The following is a 19,159-nucleotide window of genomic DNA, read 5'->3' on the forward strand; positions in this document are numbered from 1 at the left end:
TGGACATATATAACAGGATGTTGGGGATGCTGGCTGCCTTTGGCTGAGGCACCCATGTTGAATATTGTTGTATGCATACATGGCTGACCTGCCCACTGATTCACTCAGACTTTCTTTTCTTTTAAATGCCTCCAACTAGATTACCTGTTAGCCATTGTCTGTAGGACATTTAAAAATTTTATTTATTATATGTGCACACTGTCCATTTCTTCAGACACACCAGAAGGTGACATCAGATCCCATTACAGATGGTTGTGATCCACCATGTGGTTGCTGGGATTTGAACTCAGGACCTCTGGAAGAGCAGTCAGTGCTCTAACCACTGAACCATCTCTCCAGCCCTCTTTAAGACAAGCTTTTCCCAGCCAGACACTGTGGCTCATGCCTCCAACACCAGCACTTGGAAGGCTGAGGCAGACAGGTAGATCTCTGAGAGTTCAAGTCCAGCCAGGGCTACAAAATGACACCCTGTCTCAAAAACAAACAAGACAAACTTATCTGTGTAGACCAGGCTGGCCTCAAACTTATAGAGATCTCCTTGCCTCTACCTCCCAAGTGCTGGGATTAAAGGTGTTTCCCCAGGCTGCTCTGATCTGGAACTTTCTATACAGCCAGGAATAATCTTTATCTCCCCCCTCACCCCACCCCCCACCCCCCGAGCTGAGGACTGAACCCAGGGCCTTGAGCTTGCTAGGCAAGCGCTCTATCACTGAGCTAAATCCCCAACCCCAATCTTGATCTCTTGATCTTTGTGCCTCCACTTCAGGATGTTAAGAATAAAGGTGTGGACTGCATGCCCAGATAATCAAAACAAAACAAAACCACAAACATGGCCCCACGTATGTAGTAGCCTGGTCCAGCCTTCTGCTTGTGTTGGATGCTGCCCTGGTTCAAGCTAAATCTTAGGGTCTTTTTCCACAAGAAAACCAGCCCTAGTGCCTGGCTGGTCAGCTTTCCTCAGCCATAGCCTGGGAGTTACAGTGTTATTGGTCTGTAGTCTGTTCCCCCCTGACCCAGGTCTCTGTGGCTGTCCCCAGGGCATAGGTCAAAACAGACACAGTTAAGTCTCTGAGAAGTGACAGGCCTCTTGGGATTTCTGACTTCTCTGAGACCCGAGTGCCTGCCAGTTGCAGTTTCAGGCCCCCTGCACCTTAACTCCGTCCTTCAGATAGAAACACTCAGGCAGGGTCCTTAATAGTTCACCTTTGAGAGACTGGTGTGGTGGCCACAGCTTATCCCAGCACTGGAAAGGCAGAGGCAAGTGGATCTCTTGTGAGTTTGAGGCCAGTCTGGTCCACTGAGTAAATTCTAGGACATCCAGAGCTGTGTCAAAAAAGACCTGAAATTCATGTAGCCAAATGCTGGGTAGTCACGATAGCTCAGACCTGTCCCCCGACACCCCTAGATCCTGTCTGAAAATAAAAACAAAAGACAAAACAGGAATCACCCATGGGACTAGCGAGGACAAGTGCTTGAGCCCCAAAGGTACTATCAGAGAAAATGACTTGCCAGTTTCTCCTTGTGGGAGTAGGCTGAGTATTTTCCCAGAATCCTCAGCAGGGTTCAAACCTGTATGGTAGGGTGACTGTTCTGTAGGTCCCTCCTGGGTCAGGTCAGCAGGAGGCTCCCCATCGTGTCAGCTTGGCCTGAGTGTTGCTGAGGCTTGGGTTATGAGGCTAATATGCATGAATGGTACGCAAGCACCCACAAGGGGGCCGCTACGTGCAGAGGCAGGCTTAGCTCACTGATGGCTCTCACAGGCTTAAGCCCTTAGGACACAATGAGCTCCAGGAATGGTTGGGGCACGCTAAGTGGCACCACCTGCTGGTTGTACAACCAACCCTGCTTACCACTGTAGGGCTGTTGGTAGGCGGGGCATCATGAGCCAATTCCTCTTGATCGCAGTTCTGAAAAAAGAACTCTCTTCAGGTGTATGGGTGGCAGGAGGGAGGGCAACCGTATCCCCTCAGAAAGCCACAGAAGCTTGGTCAGGACCGCATGGTTCTGGTTGTTGGAGGGCAAGCAGTGGGATGAAACGTGGGTGTGTCCCCTGAGCAACGTGGACTTGTGTAACCTGTCCATTTCTGTCCAGCCAGATTGGTGCAGAGGTCCCCCAGAGTATCCAACCTCTGCGGTTGAAGGACAAAGTGTCAACACAAAGTATAGTGGGGCCTAGGGAAACACGGCCAACTCGACGGTAGAGAGATGGAACCTGACCAAGTAAGACAGCTTGGAGTACAGGTCGGGAAAGTAGACACGACACCCAGAGTAGGGGCCTCTGCCACCGTTTAGCCTTTGCTGGAGAATAAACATGATGGAGCTGGGGTGCTCCGCCCACTGGAGGCTGCGCAGGCCACTGCATGGCCTCGACAACCCGGCGGGAGTTAGGAAGGGGCGGGAGCCTGGTCTCCTACTTCCGCGCAACCGGCGCCTGGGGCCTGTGGCTTTTAGGGGACCATCATTTCACAACTTGGCCGATTATCCATGCAAGTTTCCAATCGCTCCTTTAGTCAGCCTCAGTTTGCCCTCCCCCAGTCTCAAGGGCCCAGCTGGGGAAGGGAAGAAACGACCCGAACTCTGGTATCCCGAGCTTGGCACAGATGACCGAGCCAGGCCATTTTATTGCAGCTCCGCTCACTTTTGCCATACCGGTTATCCACAGGCCTAGTGATTCCCGAATCCCGGTGCGCAAAGACGAACGCTACAGACTCGATCAGCCAGGCAGGGTGGTGGGTACCCTACACTGAAAAGTTCCACCTTTGGGATATTTTGTTCCCCAAACCAAGAATGGCATTGGGGACCCAGAGATGGGGAGTCAGAACCTGTGGGTTAATGCCCTGTTCCAGGGCGAGGAAGGAGGGGGAGGGTCGCGCACGTGGCTCGGGGGCGGGGCAGCGCGCTTCCGCACCCCCACCCTGGCCACGTGCGGAACGCAACCCCCACACACATACACCGCGGACAGGGGCGCGTCCCAGTGCCTGAATGTTGGGGGAGGGACGAGTTGGAGAGGGGAGGGCTCCCGGCGACTGCGCACCCCGCACAGCGTGGTGGGCGCGCCGGGAAGGAGATGGAGCGCGCACCCCGAGGAGGCGTGGCGCGCACTGGGGTAAAGGCGGGGCATCCGAGGCTGGGGTGGGGTGTGTGGGCGTGTCGCAGGGGTGGGCGTAACTCTCAACGCGTTGGGAGGTGGCGATCCAGGAAGGGCACCGGTAGGGGTAGTGCGTGCCAGACCAGAGGAACGGTTTGCCTCCGCTGGCTTGTTCTTGAGTGGAGAGGACACAATCCAGGGTGATAGGGGACCCCGGGTGCTCTGCTGGTACACGAGAGTGTCGAAGTGGGGGAGGACCGGCAGCTGGCGTAGTGAGCTCCGCCCATCCGCGGCGGCGCGCGACTCTCCGGACGACAGAGGGCGCGGCAGGAGGGGGCGTGACCGCGGTGGGGAGAGGGCGTGGCCACTGAACCCCGAGGGGGCGTCCTACGGGCGGGGCGGGCCGTGGCCGCCCCCGCGGGCTCCGGTGCGTCAGGGAGCGTCAGGCGGGGCGGGGCGGGGCGGGACTGAGCGCGGGCGGCGGCGGCGCGCCGGGGGCCTCCTCCTCCCTTCCCTCCTCCGCCTCCCGCACTCCAGCAGCCGCTGCCGGCCGGACGGGCGTAGGTCCCGCCGCCTCCGCCTCTCTCCCGCCGCGGATCCCGTGCCTCCGCGTCCTTGCCCGGCATGTCGGCGGCCGTGGCGTGTGTGGATTACTTTGCCGCCGACGTGCTCATGGCCATCTCTTCGGGAGCCGTGGTGCATCGCGGGCGACCCGGCCCCGAGGGCGCGGGCCCCGCTGCCGGCCTGGATGTGCGCGCCACGCGCCGCGAGGCCACGCCGCCGGGGACCCCTGGGGCACCGCCACCGCCAGCCACCGCTCCGGGGTCGGGAGGCGCCACCGCTGCGCCCCACCTGCTGGCCGCCAGCATCCTGGCCGATCTGAGAGGCGGGCCGGGAGTCGCCACAGCAGCCAACACCGCGGGGGGCACCTCTCCGGTCTCCTCCTCCTCGGCCGCTTCGTCTCCGTCTTCGGGCCGCGCCCCCGGCGCGGCCAAGAGCCACCGCTGTCCCTTCCCAGGCTGCGCCAAAGCCTATTACAAGTCTTCGCACCTCAAGTCACACCTGCGGACTCACACAGGTAAGCCCCTCGTTTTTTGCACCGGTGGGTTCAGGGAGTGCAGTAGAGAGATCTCGGGAACCCCATTTCCCCCTCACACTTGGAACCCCGAAACTGCGTGGCGCGTGGGGGGCGGGGAGGGGGGCGCGCCCAGGCTTCAGCGGCCCGCCGGCCGGGAGGGCGGGGACGTGGTGGGTGGGGCGCGCGCGGGGAGGCGTGGCGGCCACGCGGTCGGGCGGCGCGCTGAGGGCGGCCGGGGTGGCCAAATCTCCCGCGACTGCAGGTCGTTCGGTATCCACCCTGGCGTGGTGGGTTCAGCACGTGCGATCGCAGCCCTCAGCTTCCTAACCTCAGTCCCGCTTGCTGTTTCTGTCCTGCTTTTTTGTGCTCATGGTCTCTCATGCTTGGTGGTCAGAACATCCGGTTCCGTAGTTCCTCCGCCCTCCCCCAGCCTCAGTTTCCTTATCTGTGAAGAGGGTTGGTAGATCCGGGTTACCGCCTCCGGGGTAGCAGCGCGGATTCCCTCCGAAGGGCAGCGAAGCCTACAGCATAGGGTTAAGTGATAGCGGTGGTGAGGGGGTGGCTGCCCGGGACATTTTTCTTTCCATTCTGTGTACTTGAACGTGGTGGAGTGAGGCCACGACCCGGAGTTGGGGCTTGAATCTTCAATCCAATAGGATTGAAATACCCACCACAACTCTCCTCCCACCTCTTGTGTTGGCCCACTCCACACACCTGTGATCGATCTGTTCAAGGTCCAAGGTGGGCAACGAGCTTTAGCCACACCAAGTGTTTCTGGGAAGCCCAAATGGATGAGACAAAAGCTTTTGCTAGGTACTGGCTGCTTCCTGACCTGGATGATCCAAGGGTCTGTCCGTGTTAGCTGGGAGTGTGCACTGGGATTTGAGAATCCACCCCTTTGGCAGTGGTGTGATCTACAGCTCTGAGGCCTCCCTGGAATAGGGCCACCCGTCTGTTATGCCCCTAATTTACTTGCTTTTGGTCCACCATCTCCTGCCTACATAAAAGATAGAGGCCGCCTTTCTCTTACAGTTGCTGTGGGCAACAAGGCACCCAAACAGGGCTTGATTGATCGGGGGCTTCCATCACGGTCACACTGGGAGAGTTTAGGACAGCCCCCATAGGTGCGTGGGTGGCCTCAGGCATGTTCAGGGCAGGTAGGGGGGTAGGGGAGCCATCTTTGGATCCTGCTGAGCCAGAAAGTGGGCATAGATGGTGCCTCCTCTCGCTCTGTCTTTGAGCCGCTGCCCTTAGCCCCTGTGGTGTAGAGGCTGCCCCCATGTTGGTGCCCACATGCACAGGCAGCTCCATATGAATACGCCATTCTCTCTACAGAACATTTGAGGGGGCCACACCGATAGCAAGGCTGTGTGAGTGTGAGTGAGAGGGAGGGGGGAGGAAGAGAATGGAGAGAGATCTCTCTCTTTGCCACACAGTGGAGTCCAGGGTGTCCTGGTTCATGCTAAGTGAGTTTGGCCACGCAGTGATGGGACCCTGTCTGATTCAGGCTGCACCGCCCACACTTTCCAAACCAGCAGTCTTTCTGGTTCCCAGAACTTGGGGTGGGTAAAAGAGGAGTCCAGTATCCTCCCCACATACCTCCTGGGACATCAGGAGACAGTTCTGTTACTCAGCTGTCAAAGGCTGTAGGCCATCCCTAAACTGGGAGGGTGACCTGGTGGGCCAGAGCAACTGAGAGCTGAGAGCTGAAATCTGGGGTCTGGGGATGACGGCAGTGACCTGGGGTGTGGGGTGGCTTCCACACTTCACTGGCTCCTTGTGTCAACACCAGGGGAGAGGGGTTGCTATGTCCCCAAACCCCGAATTATAGCCATTTGTGGGACCGGGAGATTCACGGGGGTCTGGGCACCTTTATGTTATTTTGGGGGTATCTGGGGACCACTTACCTTCGGTTCTGCCGTTTAGTTGTTTAAATGACTTATCCTTGTAGACAGGACCACTGCAGCCCTGGCAGTCCTAGGACTTGCTCTGTAGACTAGGCTGGCCTTAAACTAACTCACAGATTGGCCTGCCTCTGCCTCTCGAGTACTGGGATTAAAGACGTGCACCACCAGGCCTCATTTTTTGAGATATGTTTGTTCTCACTCTGTAGCCCAGGCTAACTTTGAAACTCAAGGAAATCCTCCTGCTTCAGCTTTCTCCTGAGGGCCACAGCTGACTTGCCCAGTCTCTCCTCTGTGGAGAGACTGTGTGGTCACAGACACCTCGGGTGCTGGGCCTGGGGTAGATCTGGTCTCCTTCAGAGCCATGCCCTAAGACTGTGGCCTAGGAGAAAGAATCCTGCGGTCTACCCACCCACTCACACCTGACTAGGGCCTGGATCCATTTAGTTCTCATGGAGGCATAGGCAGCACAGGCCGCCTTGCGGCCCCATATGTCCATCTTGTTGTAGTTGTACTTGGGGGTGCAGAGGAGAGCAGGAGGTGGGGGTTACAGGACACTCCCAGCAGAGGCCTACAGGCAGCAGGCAAGCTTGGCAAGGCAGTTGCTTACAGACCCTGCTTGGGTTGGGGAAGGACTTCAGAGACTGTGGGAGCTGTTGATGTGGTTACTATGGATACCGCGAGAGCTAGCCTTGGGGCGGGGGCGGGAAGAGAGGCTGGCTCAGGTTCTGTATGCTGCTCAGTGCCTCTCCGTCTCTGGAATTCTCTTTCCCTGGGCCTCGGAGGGTGGGGGGTCCTCAATCTGGTCCCTTGAGATAGAACCCAGACCTGGGAGAGGCCTGAATGTTCATCCAAGCAGAGTCTCACCGCTTTGGGACCAGGTTATCTCAGTGAGGTGTCCTGGGCCCTGCAGGGTGGTCTCCATGCAGTCCCTGCCTTGGGCTTCCGTATTGTCCAGTATCTCCTGGAGGGCTTCAGGGTCAGCTCTAGGTGCCCAAAACACCTGTTTACTTAAGACTGAGAAACATTAGCGTTGGGGCCAGGGTAAGGGTGATGGCCAAGAAAGATCCATCGTAGAGACCAGCGCAGCGGAAGGAGAGTGCCCACTGTCACCAACTTCCATATGCACCTGGCATGCATGTTCCTACACACACAGTAGTGTAAAAACAAATATTAGAGGTTTGAGGAAATGTTACTGTCTGTGATCAGCAGGACAGTGCAGGGTCTCTGTGGGCATCCTGCCCCCCCACTAACTTTGAAGTGGGAAGGTGGGAAAGACTTGCTGAGGCCTGGGTGGAGCCAGTGTGTAGCTGGAGAGGGAACAGTCAGCTGGCCCTAGGGCTGGGATTTTGAAGGCTATTGAAGTGTTGCCTTTAGTCTCTGTGGTGAGGGTATCTCAGAGGCCAGCTTGGCTTTATCTGGAAACCTCTTTATGGAGGAGGGATTAGGGTGGGAGAAGAGTTGAGGGTGGGGTGACAGACGTCTGAAGCGGGTAGGGTGCAGAGAAGGCTGTGGCCACCCCTAGTGTTAATGCTTCTAATCACTTTGAAGCTGTTTCCAGGAGGAGAGACAGATGGGGAAACTGAGACCTGGGGTGGGAAGGAGCGCGTTCCTCCGCAGGCAGAGGGGCAGTGTTCCTCAATGGGACTTGGAGCCCTGTAGAAAAGGGGAGAGAGGTCAAGCCCTGTGGGGCTGAGGTGGCCTTTGGGGACTGCTACCACCCTATCAACTCAACTCTTCCCTGCAGCACCCAGCAGCTAGGGCTGGCTGCCTGTTCTCCAGCTGGTGGGGGCCCCCCAATATTGCTGGAGGCGATAACCATACCCCCACCTAGGCTCCTGATAAAAGCAGCCAGATAGGCTGGCAGTTGGCAGAAACCAGTCAGGACTGGCAGCCTTTTGGAGGGTGGGATGGTGTCCAGCCTAAAGCTCCATGGGTGTGTTGTCCTTACTACTGACTCCAGAGCTCCTGACAGTGATCAGGCAACCTGGCCCTCTGGGAAGGAGAGGGGTACTGGGCTGTGCTACCTGTCTTTAATTCATGAGCTTTTGGTCTGAGAAAGTTGGGACTTAAAATGGTTGGCCTCAGGGCTTCTCTCTGTAGGCCTGGTTGCTTGGAACTCTCTCTGTAGACTAGGCTGGTCTCAGACTCAGAGATCTGCCTGCCTCTGCCTCCCAAGTGCTGGGATTGAAGGAGTACAGCACTACCACCTAGCTTAAAGTATTTTTATTTATTGTGCGTGCGTGCGTGCGTGCGTACGGGCCTGTGTGTACTGTGGTGTGTATGGTGACAGTTTTGCAAGGTGGTTCTCTTCTGTGGGGGTCCTGGGGGATCCACCTCCCATTAGGGTTAAGATGAGCCTGGTAGCAGGAGGCCTCTCCTGTGTCAGCTGCCCTTCTTTTATATAGATAGTCCCCTCTTGGGAAGTCTCAGACTCTGAGCACAGCAAGACAGCCTTCCTGGTTCGTGCTCCTAAATCCAGGACTGTAGACTAGGCCTGTAGACTTTCTCAGGGGCGAGCATTGAGCACCGTCCCAGTGCCAGACCCATGCTATGAAATTTGAGGAACGGAGTTGGGAACTCAGCACCTGGTCTCAGCTCACAGCTAGGTGTCGTAGGGGGGTGGGGGGGGATGTCTGTCATACTGGGGGCCTACCGGTGGAGCCGAGGAGATGCCCATCAGGAAAGTGGTCGTGGGCGGTCACAGCCAAGGTTTGGACTTTATGGTTGACTGCCCCCAAGGTGGGGATAGGGCAAGCCCCCAGACAGCTGCCGGCCTTAGTCACCCCAGAGTGTTTAAACACCCAAGGAGGAGTTTAGACGCAGGTAGAGTCAGGCGTGGTCTGATGGACACTGCACCTTCAGGTCCCCTCCTGGAGCAAGTTTATTGGGTGTTACAACCCGCATGTCTTAGAGGCTGCTAAGTACCTAAGGCTCCTGAGAGTCCCTAGCTCATGCTGGCCCTTTCTGAGTCAGAGGGTCAAGTCCACAGCCACGCCCACAGGGCCGTTCCGGAGTAGTCCCCACCCACCTAATCCTCCTCCTCCCCGCGGGAGGTGCTGCAGTTGGGTCACCTGGAGCTGTGGTGCAGACAGGGGACTCCGGCAGCTTGGTCTTTCTTGGACTCCCTGGCCTGCAGTACCCTCTTCCCCCAAGTTACCTACCCCTCTGGGTAGACTGTGATACTGGAGCACATCTAGGCCAGGCTTTTGGCAAGTATGTACCCAACGTCTCGGTGTGGGGGTTCGGTGTGCGTGACATACCACCACTGGTGCGCACACGTGCGCTCCCCAACCCCCAAGTGTGGGGCGGGGACTGGCAGGCTCCCAGCACAGCAAGGCGACCCCGGCCCGGGCCTCTGTCTCCCCTGTGGCGGGAGCTAGGACCACGTGAGCAAGGCCGGTTGGGCTGCCGAAGTCTCTGCCGGTCGCCTCCGAGCTTCGTGCAGCAGCTGCGTTCCCAGCGGGCTGGTGCTGGCAACCTGCTCTTGACAAAGTGGAACTAGGGAGCTAGAGGCGGGGACCAGCCCCACAGGGAGGCCCCGAAAGGGGAAGTAAGCTGATTGCATGCTAGGGGTGTCCCCTTTTCCTCTTAGCCCTCCCATCCGCAAAATGGCGACAGGATTGCATGTCCCCCTTGTACCAAAGCCAGGAACCTAGCCCTATAACCCCTCAGATTGAGCCCTTTGAGCGCTGTGGCGGGGAGGAGTACTTTTGGGGGCTCTTGGGCCCGCTGACAAACATTCTTACTGGACCTGGTATTTTGAATCATTTGAGGGGCACACTTTGGAAATGGTCCCTCGTCTTTTTCTTTGCTGTTGAGTATCGTAACCTGTGGGGCCTCAGGTGGCCTGGGTGCCATACAGAATTGGCATATGGGGATCCCAGAGGCGGCTTCCTGCATTCTGCCCTTCCATGGTGAGGGGCCCATGGGTGTGGTTTGCAGGGGGCCCGGATGGAGATAATTTTCTTCTGCCTGCTTCCTGGGCGGTGATGGCGGACGCCCCGCCTAGTTCCAGATCTGTCCGATTTCCCTCCCCTTCCTCAGTTCTTCTCTCCTGGCATCCCCTGAGCTGTTTAGAGCAAAGATGTCACCCAGTCAACCTGGCCTTCAGTACAGTCAAGTATCTGTTCTGCCTTCTGGTTGCATCTACACTTCTCTCCTCACTTCCATGAGCCCTGTCTCGGGGGCCCCTTGGCCATTTTCTCAGGCGCATGAGCCCTTGAGAGTACCTGTTCTCCAGTGGATCAGACCACACGAGGTAACCTTGTACTGGTCCCGTCGTGGCTTCCCAGAGCTTAGGCCTTCGGGTCACTAGTGGCCTGGTTCTACCTCCGACTTCCTCTAGACTCTGTCACAAGCAGAATTGTACACGGACTATTGGGTCAACACTACCTGCACACCACCCTACCAGGCTTTTGGATATACCATGTATGTTGTCCCTCATCCCCAGACTTGGAGCCTAGAGCCATCTACACCAGGTCCCAGGCACTGGGGTCCCGGGTGAGCCTCTTCTTGGTCCTTGGAGGCCCACCTGGGAAGATGTTAACCACGAGATGAGGCCTGGTGTTGTAGAGGCCTCCTGGGGATCAGAAAGCTTGGTTGGGCATGGCTGTTGCTGGCGGGACCTGGGCGAGGCCAATAGGGTGGTGGGAGGGGTCTGTGGAGGAAGTTGCCTAGTGTAGGCCGGCCCCTGTCCAATGCTGCATGACTGGCTCTACCCTCTGAGGCCACACCCCTAGGCTCCGCCCTCCCCCTCAGGAATTGAATTTAAACTAAGTTTGAAATTGCTGCCTGGCCTTTCCTATCTCTATAAAGCATGAGAGCATTAAGCTTCAGAACCACGGGCTGAAACTAGCTTGGGTCTGATTATTCAAAATTGCCGGTGGCCCAGGGTGTCCAATAAAGGACCTGGAGAAACACCTTTCGGTCCCCTCTTCCCCACCCCCACTCCCATCCCCTTTCATTTTGGACACTGTTGGGGACTGGGGCAGCTGAGGACCTGTTTTTTGGTTGGGCAGAAGTCGACAAGGTGGTGTCCAAAAAGACACAGGCCAGCCATGGACGTGGTGGCAAGACTGACTGGGAATGTAGCTCACTGGGCAGGATACTCCCATAGAGGTATCCTGGATTCTGAATACAAGGCAGTGGTGGCCCGTGCCTGTCATTCCAGTGGAGGAGATGGAAGCAAGGTGACAGGGAGTGTTAATTAGGGCCACTTCTGTCGATGGACTGCAGCCTTGGGGTTTGTAAGAAAGCTCTCCCCTGCCCTTGCTCACTGACCATTCTTTCTTGCCCAGGTGAGCGGCCCTTTGCCTGTGATTGGCCTGGCTGTGACAAGAAGTTCGCCCGTTCCGATGAGCTGGCCCGCCACCACCGGACGCACACAGGCGAGAAGCGCTTCCCCTGTCCCCTGTGTACCAAGCGCTTCACCCGCAGCGACCACCTGACCAAGCACGCCCGGCGGCATCCTGGCTTCCGCCCGGAACTACTGCGACGACCTGGTGCCCGCAGCGCCTCGCCCAGCGACTCGCTGCCCTGCAGCTTGGCTGGCAGCCCCACACCTAGCCCTGTCCCCAGCCCAGCTCCGGCCGGCTTGTAGAGCCCTGACCTGTCCACCCTGAGTGGCCTGCTTGCCAGGCCTCAGCAGGGATTTCCGTCGAGGATGTCTGTCCTCTGGAGAGCCTGTCCGGGAGTTCCAGCCCACCTCAAGGAAGCAGCGAGGGGACCAAGAATGGACTTGGGTCACCTGGGGGGCTTGGGAGGTGGCTGGCCTCAGGTTCTGTCTGTAAATAGCCATGGTTAACTGTCTTGTCCCCTCTGCAGGGACCCCCAAATGGGCAGTTGGCAGGTCCTCCTTACCCCTTCTGCCACCCTCTGCTTTCCCTGCTGGGTGGCACCGGGCATGAAGCCCAGTCCCACTCCTCGTCTTCAGCCCCCTAGTCACCCCTCCAGGTTGGGACACAGGTACACAGAGCCATAGGTGACTGGGGCTTCCCATGGGCCCCGACCTGTCCCCGCTCCACTGAAAGCCATTGGCGGAAGTTCAGGGAAATGGGGGGGTGTGCAGCCTGGCTGACCCCCTTCCATGGGTACTCAAATCTCAGGTGTCCATAGGTTCTGCCCTCAATAAGGGCCCCCCGACTCCCAGCCCCAGGGGTACAGGAGGTGCCACAGTTTTCAGAGAACTTAGGGCTGTGGGGTGCAGGTGGAGGCCCCCTCAGAGCAGCACCACTCACTCAGCTCGGGTGTGGTGCTGGGCAGGTGGTAAAGAAATTATTTATTGTCCTCTCTGACTGCTGGTATGGGGGCCTGGCTCTCCTATCTGGGTGTGCATATGTGTGAGAGAGACAGTGGGTGTCTGGTGCCTGGGGCTTAGCCTCCCTTCTCCCACTGGGTTAGGGTCCCTGAGTTTGGCCTTTGTGGCAATGCGTCTCAGACAATCTTCTGTAGGACCCCTGTGGCCATTGGGCTACAGATATAGGGCTCTGGCCTTTGTGTGCTCTTCACTCTTGGGTGTCTGCAGAGGGTGGCCTTGGACTCCAGGATTGGGAACGGGGCATCCAGCCCCTGGGCCTTCTGGGGTAGCTCGGGTTTCTTTTTGCACATGATAGACTTTTTTTCAGGCTCGAGTTCCATGTTCAGTGGGGTCCCCTTGTGTGGCCATCATCCTCAGGGGTATGAGTGGGGGGAGGTCTCAGAAGTGTCCCCAGTAGGGTCCTCTCCTACTGCAGTTTGGAGATCTTTTCTAGAAAGGCAATTAGGGGCTCTCCTCCACACACACCAAGGAGTTGGGGACACAGAAAGTCGAGCTGCCCTGTGTTGGCTGTGGGAGGTTACTGGCATTTCAGAACCTTCCAAAATGCAATGAGGGAGGCTTTGGGTATTGCTACCTTTACCTGAGCCTGCGTGGAGGGAGGTCACCCTTCTGGAGCTGGGCTCGAAGGGTCCTGGGCCAGCTCCCCCTCCCAGGAACTTCCATTGGCCCCACAGAAATGAGATGCCTTAGTTTGCGGGGTGGGTCGGGGGCTGGGGCCCCATTCTTTTTGTGTCTTTTGGATGTATCTTGCTTCATCCCAGCTCCTGCTGGTCTGTCCCTCCTGTAACCGGGAAAGGTCTGGTCTTTGGCAGTTAACTCCATAAGCAACCAGAGTTTTGTCCTGGTGTCCTTTCCCTCCCCCCTAACTTCAGGTTCTGATTGATAACTGGGACTTGGGTCTAACCATTGAAGGGTGATGTCTGCAGGGCAGGCAGGACAAGGGTCCTAAGGGATTTGTTTGTTCTTTCTGTAGGGGGCACCTCTCCGACATTCCGCCTGGCCTCTCACCCATGTATTTAATTAAAGAAGCCCTTTTTAAAAACCTGCCCTCGTGTCTGTCTAATTGGTTCCCAGGGTCCCCAGCTACGTCATGGGGAAACTGAGGCACCCCGCCGATATACTCCAGCTATGCTAGGACCCTCTGAGGGCCTGGGAGGGGGCTGCCTACAGTAGCATGCACAACTCAGTCACCCACGCCTGGCGCAGCTGCGCACCCGCCCGCCTGGTTACCCAGCAACCGGAGCTTGGTGACAGGGCGCCTGGGGGCGTCCGCTTCCCGCCCCCTTCTGGAACCAGCAGGGGAAGTGGGGGTGGGGACAGACCCCTAGAGCTGCACATGGTGGAGGAACTAACAAGCTCTAGTCAAAAGGTGCCTCAGGACCTCCCCCACCACGCAAGCAAGCCATCCTTGCTATGCCCTCCCATCCTGCACAAGTTGAATACCTACTGCATACCCTCTTTTAATTATGAGAGAGGTTGGTGCAGAAAAAGGTGTGCGAACGGGAATTTAAGAGGCTGAGCTCTTTTAGAAACCAATGAGAGCTTAAATCCCTGTTTGAGAAAAAGACATCAGATCCCAGAGGTCTACCGAGCTCTGGGACCTGGAATCGGGGTGGGTGGAGCTGGGCCGCCCCATTGCACCTGCTGTGCCAGAGGAGGTGCCGTGCCCCACCTAGTGGCCAACGCTAGTACTGCGAGTCTGTTGGCTCAGGGCGCACAACCCCCCTCCCCACTGTGGAGCCTTCCAACCTGCAGGGGCTTCACACGGGCTCCTCCCGGAGCGCTTGGGTGGAGTAAGCCCACAGCCGTTGTATTATTCAGCATTTCCTATTGCATACCACCCTGCACGGGTATCCATGAGCCTTTTGGCTTCTTCAGCTCCTTCGTAGCCCTCTGACCCGCTTTGCTGTCCTCTATACTTCCCATCAGATTTTAGCTTCCTCATGGAACCAAACACTATCACCCATGTGTAGCCTCTTGGATCACCACATGCAACTCTTTGGATTCCTCTGTCTGCCCCATCTCTGTGCCTGCCATGGTGTCCCCATGCCGTCACAATGTGGTCCTTGTACCATTCTAAGTCCCTATCGGTAGTTTTGGACTGTGCAGTTGAAGGGTAAAAGCTTGTTTAATGTATATGAGGCCCTCAGCTCCAAAAACAGCACCAAACATGCCGTTAGCTATCCAAGCTCCTTGCCTCAAGTAATTTAAAAAACTCTTCGATGATGCTGGGGATGGAATCCAGAACTTAGGATATACCAGGGAGGGTCTCAACCCCTCACCACACCCCCCCCCCCCGCTGCTCACTGGGGGATTCTAGGCCACACCCACCACTAGATGCCCCAACTACATCATCTGCTTTTTTCTGCTTTATCACCACTGATTAACATTCTTTTATGTCAAAAATAAGCCCTTACCCCATGAACTATCATTTCCCCTTCCCAGCTACCCTTCTTAAGTCTGCACCCAAAGTTCTGGATATTTTCTATGGCGTCTCCTACTCCTTTGGCCTTTTGTGTCTGGATCTCTCACTGAACATATTTTCCAGATCACTCTACACCAGTGGGAAAACAGATTTGCATTGTGATTCATTACAGTAGCAACGCTATGTTACGAAGTAGCAATGAAATAATTTAATGGCTGGGGTCACCACAACATGAGGAATTACATGTATAAAGGGTCGCGGGGGGGGGTGTGAGAACCACTCAATACTGTGTCATGTGTGACAGTCGTTCTTCAGGTCTGGACTGAGCACAACTCCTGTGTTCATCATCCATTCATCCATGTACCGACTGTGAGTTGAATTTAAAGTTTGATTTCCGTGATTAATGCTGATATGAACACGTATATTTAAGTTCCTGGGTGGAAGTGGTTTTTGTTTTTTGTTTTTTTTTTTTTTTTTTCTTTTTCTTTTTCTTTTTTTCGGAGCTGGGGATCGAACCCAGGGCCTTGCGGTTGCTAGGCAAGCGCTCTACCACTGAGCTAAATCCCCAATCCGGAAGTGTTTTTTGTTTTTTATTTTTTATTTTGGTAAGCATCTGAAGATCTGTTGGCCAGACTTTGTGGTCTCCCATCTCGCTTACCGAACTTATTTCAGAGCTCCTTCTGAGAATTTCCTAGTGAAGGGCTGAGAGTATGGCAGAACGCCCCCCTTACAGGCCCCCAGCGAGGGTCAGGGTGGAGCCCTGCCTAGAATCCCCCAAATAAGGGTCTGGGGGCGTGGTCAGGGTGGAGCTACGCCTAGACTACCCAGTGAGGGGACTGAGGGCGTGGCTGACTGGTCAGTGCCAGCCTGGCCCGCACAAGGCTCTGGATTCCAACCTCCTCACTAAAACAAAACAAAAGAAACAAAAAAACCAAGCACAACTTGTTCCCTCCTCTGCCTATGCTTCTTTTCGCGACCATAAATGTGGCACGGTATACACTCAGTTCCCAGCAATGCTGGGAAAGCGGAGCCCGGAGGATCAGAAGTCATTTTCACTACCTAGAATGTTCAGACTAGCCTACAGAAACAGCAACAAGCAGCCCAGGGGTTCTGTCATCTCAGCTACCCGGGGCCAGGCAAGGTGGCTGAGTTCAAGGCCAAACAAAAGGAAAACATTGTGTTGTCCCCATCTTTGACCACTAACTGTCGTTGGACAACCACCCTGCCGTTTAAAGCAGTCACTGGTTCAATGAACGGATAAATGCTGCAGGCGGTCCTGCTGCGTCCTGACCTCTAGTGTGGCAGAAGTTGGAGATGAGACATATATTGTCAGGATAATTATATTCCCAGAGGCCGACTTATCTGTGACAGTACTGAGAGGTAACAATGTTGGACAGAGAAATCCAACAGAGTGTTACCTGCCTGGGACATCCCAAGACTCCCTTTGCTCTTCTGCCATGGGTGAGGAGCCATCTCTCTACTGTGTCAGGCTGTCTTTGCCCAAGGACTTTGTTGAAAAAGGGCCACATCTGGAACACCTCCCTTGCTAGTCCCAGAGCCCCAACACCAAGCTACTATTTCTATACAGGGACCATGCCTTGGGGTCATCTACAACTCCTGCTTTCGGAACTTTTGGACCCCAAATTACAGCTTGTTCTCCTTGCCCTGTCAGTGCTCCATTCAATTATGTGTTTATGACCGTTGTATAAACGCACACAGAATTTGGAAATACACTTAACCTCATTTGCCAGTAGCCTGGCACGAGGCTCATTCGAAGGCTATGAGACGGCTCCTGCCATCGCATACAGCTCTGTGGCCCGGCCATTTCCTCACACTGGCGCCTTTCTCCTGATGCGCACTCATCCCCATCCCTGACCCCTAGCAGCCACCATTTTACTTCCGGTCTCAGTGGGTCTTGGGAATTGGGACTCTGTGGTAAGTCTGGGGATTTGAAAAACTATCTTATTGCTGGGTAGTGGTGGGGTACACCTTTAGTCCTGGCACTTGGGTGGTAGAGGCAGATCTTTGTGAGTTTGAGACCAGCCTGGTCTACAGAGTGAGTTCCAGGACATCTAGAGCTGTACAGAGAAACCTTGTCTCAAAACGAAAACAAACAAAACGAAAAACCAACCAACTTTTATTTATTTTTAAATACCAGTTTCCAGGCAACCTAGTCTGGCCCTGAATCCTCTATGTAACTGAGAATCGATTCTCCCACCTCGACCTCCACTGTACGGAGAGGTGTGTACCACTAGAATGGCCTTTTTTGAGGCTGTGTAGTATCCCACTGTGTTCAGGGCCTAGTCCGTCTGTGCAGCATGCGTCAGTCCTTCTGTATGTTATTTCTCTCTGGGAGACGTTCGAAATGATGGTGGAATACTTTCCCAGAATTGCATGCGTTGGTTCGTGCCTGTAATCCCAGGACCCAGGAGGCAGACACAGAGGCAGTTGGATTTTATGGGGTTGAAATTTGCCTGGAACACAGAAGGAAATTCTTTTAACATAAATAAACACCAAATTAACTAATTGATTAAGATTTCAAAAGCAGGGGCTGGAGAGATGGCTCAGCGGTTGGGAGCACTGACTGCTCTTCTAAAGGTCATGAGTTCAAATCCCAGCAACCACATGGTGGCTCACAACCATCTGTAATGGGATCCGATGCCCTCTTCTGGTGTGTCTGAAGACAGCTACAGTGTACTCGTCATATATAAAATGAATAAATAAAATCTTTAAAAAAAAAAAAAGATTTCAAAAGCAGGCAGCTGTGGTGGCTCAGGCCTGTAATCTTAGCATCTAAATAATCCAGAGTAGGCCAGATCCGGTCCAACAAACAGAAAGAGGGGATGGGAGCCTGGGGATGTAGCGCAGTGGCTGGAGTAATTGTCTAGTACACACGAGGCTTCAGGGTTCATCTCCAGCACTGTGTAATGGGCAAGTCCGTGGCCAGTGTGTGCTACATGAGACCTTATCTCAATCAAAAGCAAAACAGAAAAAGGGTTGGGGAGAGGACTCAGTGGATTAGAAACCTTGTGCACAAGCCTCAGGACCTGAATTCTAATCCCCAGCACCCATTTAAAGCTGGGCATGACTGTGTGCATGCAAACTGAGCTTCGGGGTGGAGGCAAGTGGATTCTGGAAGCTTGCCAGTCAGCCAGCCTCACTGAAGTACTCACTGAAGGAAAGAAAAGAGACTAAACAAAGGGCTGGAAAGCTGTATACCTCCTCAAACCCCTGTTTGTGGCTGCACAGTTCTGCACCTTTCCAAGCACTCCACAACAAAGCAAAAAACAAAAAAAAAAAAAAATCAAAAAAGTTTCTGGAGTCTAGCTCAACAGGAGAGCGCTTGTCTAGTGTATCTAGGCATGGCAGAAAGAAAAAAGAAATGTCCCATTGATGCCACTCGTGGGTAGGTGAATATTTGAGTGACAACTGAGACACGTGGGTTTCTCAGGATAGGCACCACAACAGATTAAGACCCTGACTAGGGAGTTGGGTCAGTGGTGAAGAGCACTTACTGCAATGGGAGACTTGGGTTCGATTCCCAATACTCACATGGTTGTTCACAACCATGTGTAGCTCTAATTTCTGGGGATCCGAAGTCCTTTTCTGACTTAAGCGAGAATCTGACACACTCATGTTGCACATACATAGAATTACAAAATAAATCTTATTTTTTTCAAAGATTTGTGTATATAAGTACATTGTTGCTCTCTTCAGACACACCAGAAGAGGGCGCCAAATCCCATTACAGATGGTTGTGAGTCACCATGTGGTTGCTGGGAATTGAACCCAGGACCTCTGCAAGAGCAGTCAGTGCTCTTAACCTCTGAGTCATCTTTCCAACCCCTACAAAATAAATCTTTTTTTTTTTTGTTCTTTTTTTCGGAGCTGGGGACCGAACCCAGGACCTTGCGCTTACCTAGGTAAGCGCTCTACCACTGAGCTAAATCCCCAGCCCCCAAGATAAATCTTAAATCAATCAAAAACAAACAAAATACTTGGCCGTAACATTCTCCTTGTCCTCTGGGGGGCGCACAAAGGCCATATGTGGCGAAATGCAAATAAGCCTAGTCTGGGCCCAAAGAATGCAGTGGAAAGTCCAGGTGCATTTTCAGTCAGGCGCGCTCTGGACAGCCCAGGCTTCTCAGGGGCTTGACGGTCAAGATCGCGAAGCTGTACCCGCCAAAGTCCGGGGCCGAAAGGCTCTCAGAAACCAGAAGCATATAATTACCCGTACTTTAAAGCTTCTCTTGTCCTAAGCTTTGGGTCTTCCGTCTATCACAATTCCGCGGGAACCGACATTGTAAGCAGGCTCACTTCGGTCAGCCCTTCCCGGCGTCCCTAG

General features: G+C 54.9%; 1 protein-coding gene and 1 long non-coding RNA gene across 2 annotated transcripts; one reads left to right on the top strand and one right to left on the bottom strand.

The window, feature by feature from the left end:
* Positions 1-3,629: 3,629 nt before the first annotated feature.
* Klf16 (KLF transcription factor 16) lies at positions 3,630-13,431 on the top strand. Its single transcript, NM_001127604.1, is given in 2 exon segments — positions 3,630-4,166; positions 11,371-13,431. Coding segments are annotated over 2 exon segments (756 nt in total). The 5' UTR covers positions 3,630-3,712; the 3' UTR covers positions 11,673-13,431.
* Positions 13,432-16,934: 3,503 nt separating this feature from the next.
* Positions 16,935-19,157, bottom strand: LOC120093775 (uncharacterized). The gene is made up of 2 exons (XR_015624431.1): positions 19,052-19,157; positions 16,935-17,288 (listed from the first exon to the last, which is right to left on the bottom strand). It is a non-coding gene; the product is annotated as an uncharacterized LOC120093775 (long non-coding RNA).
* Between the last annotated feature and the right edge of the window lie 2 nt (positions 19,158-19,159).

Source organism: Rattus norvegicus, chromosome 7 (assembly GCF_021556685.1).
Source record: "Rattus norvegicus strain SHRSP/BbbUtx chromosome 7, alternate assembly SHRSP_T2T, whole genome shotgun sequence".
Taxonomy (NCBI): Eukaryota; Metazoa; Chordata; class Mammalia; order Rodentia; family Muridae; genus Rattus; species Rattus norvegicus.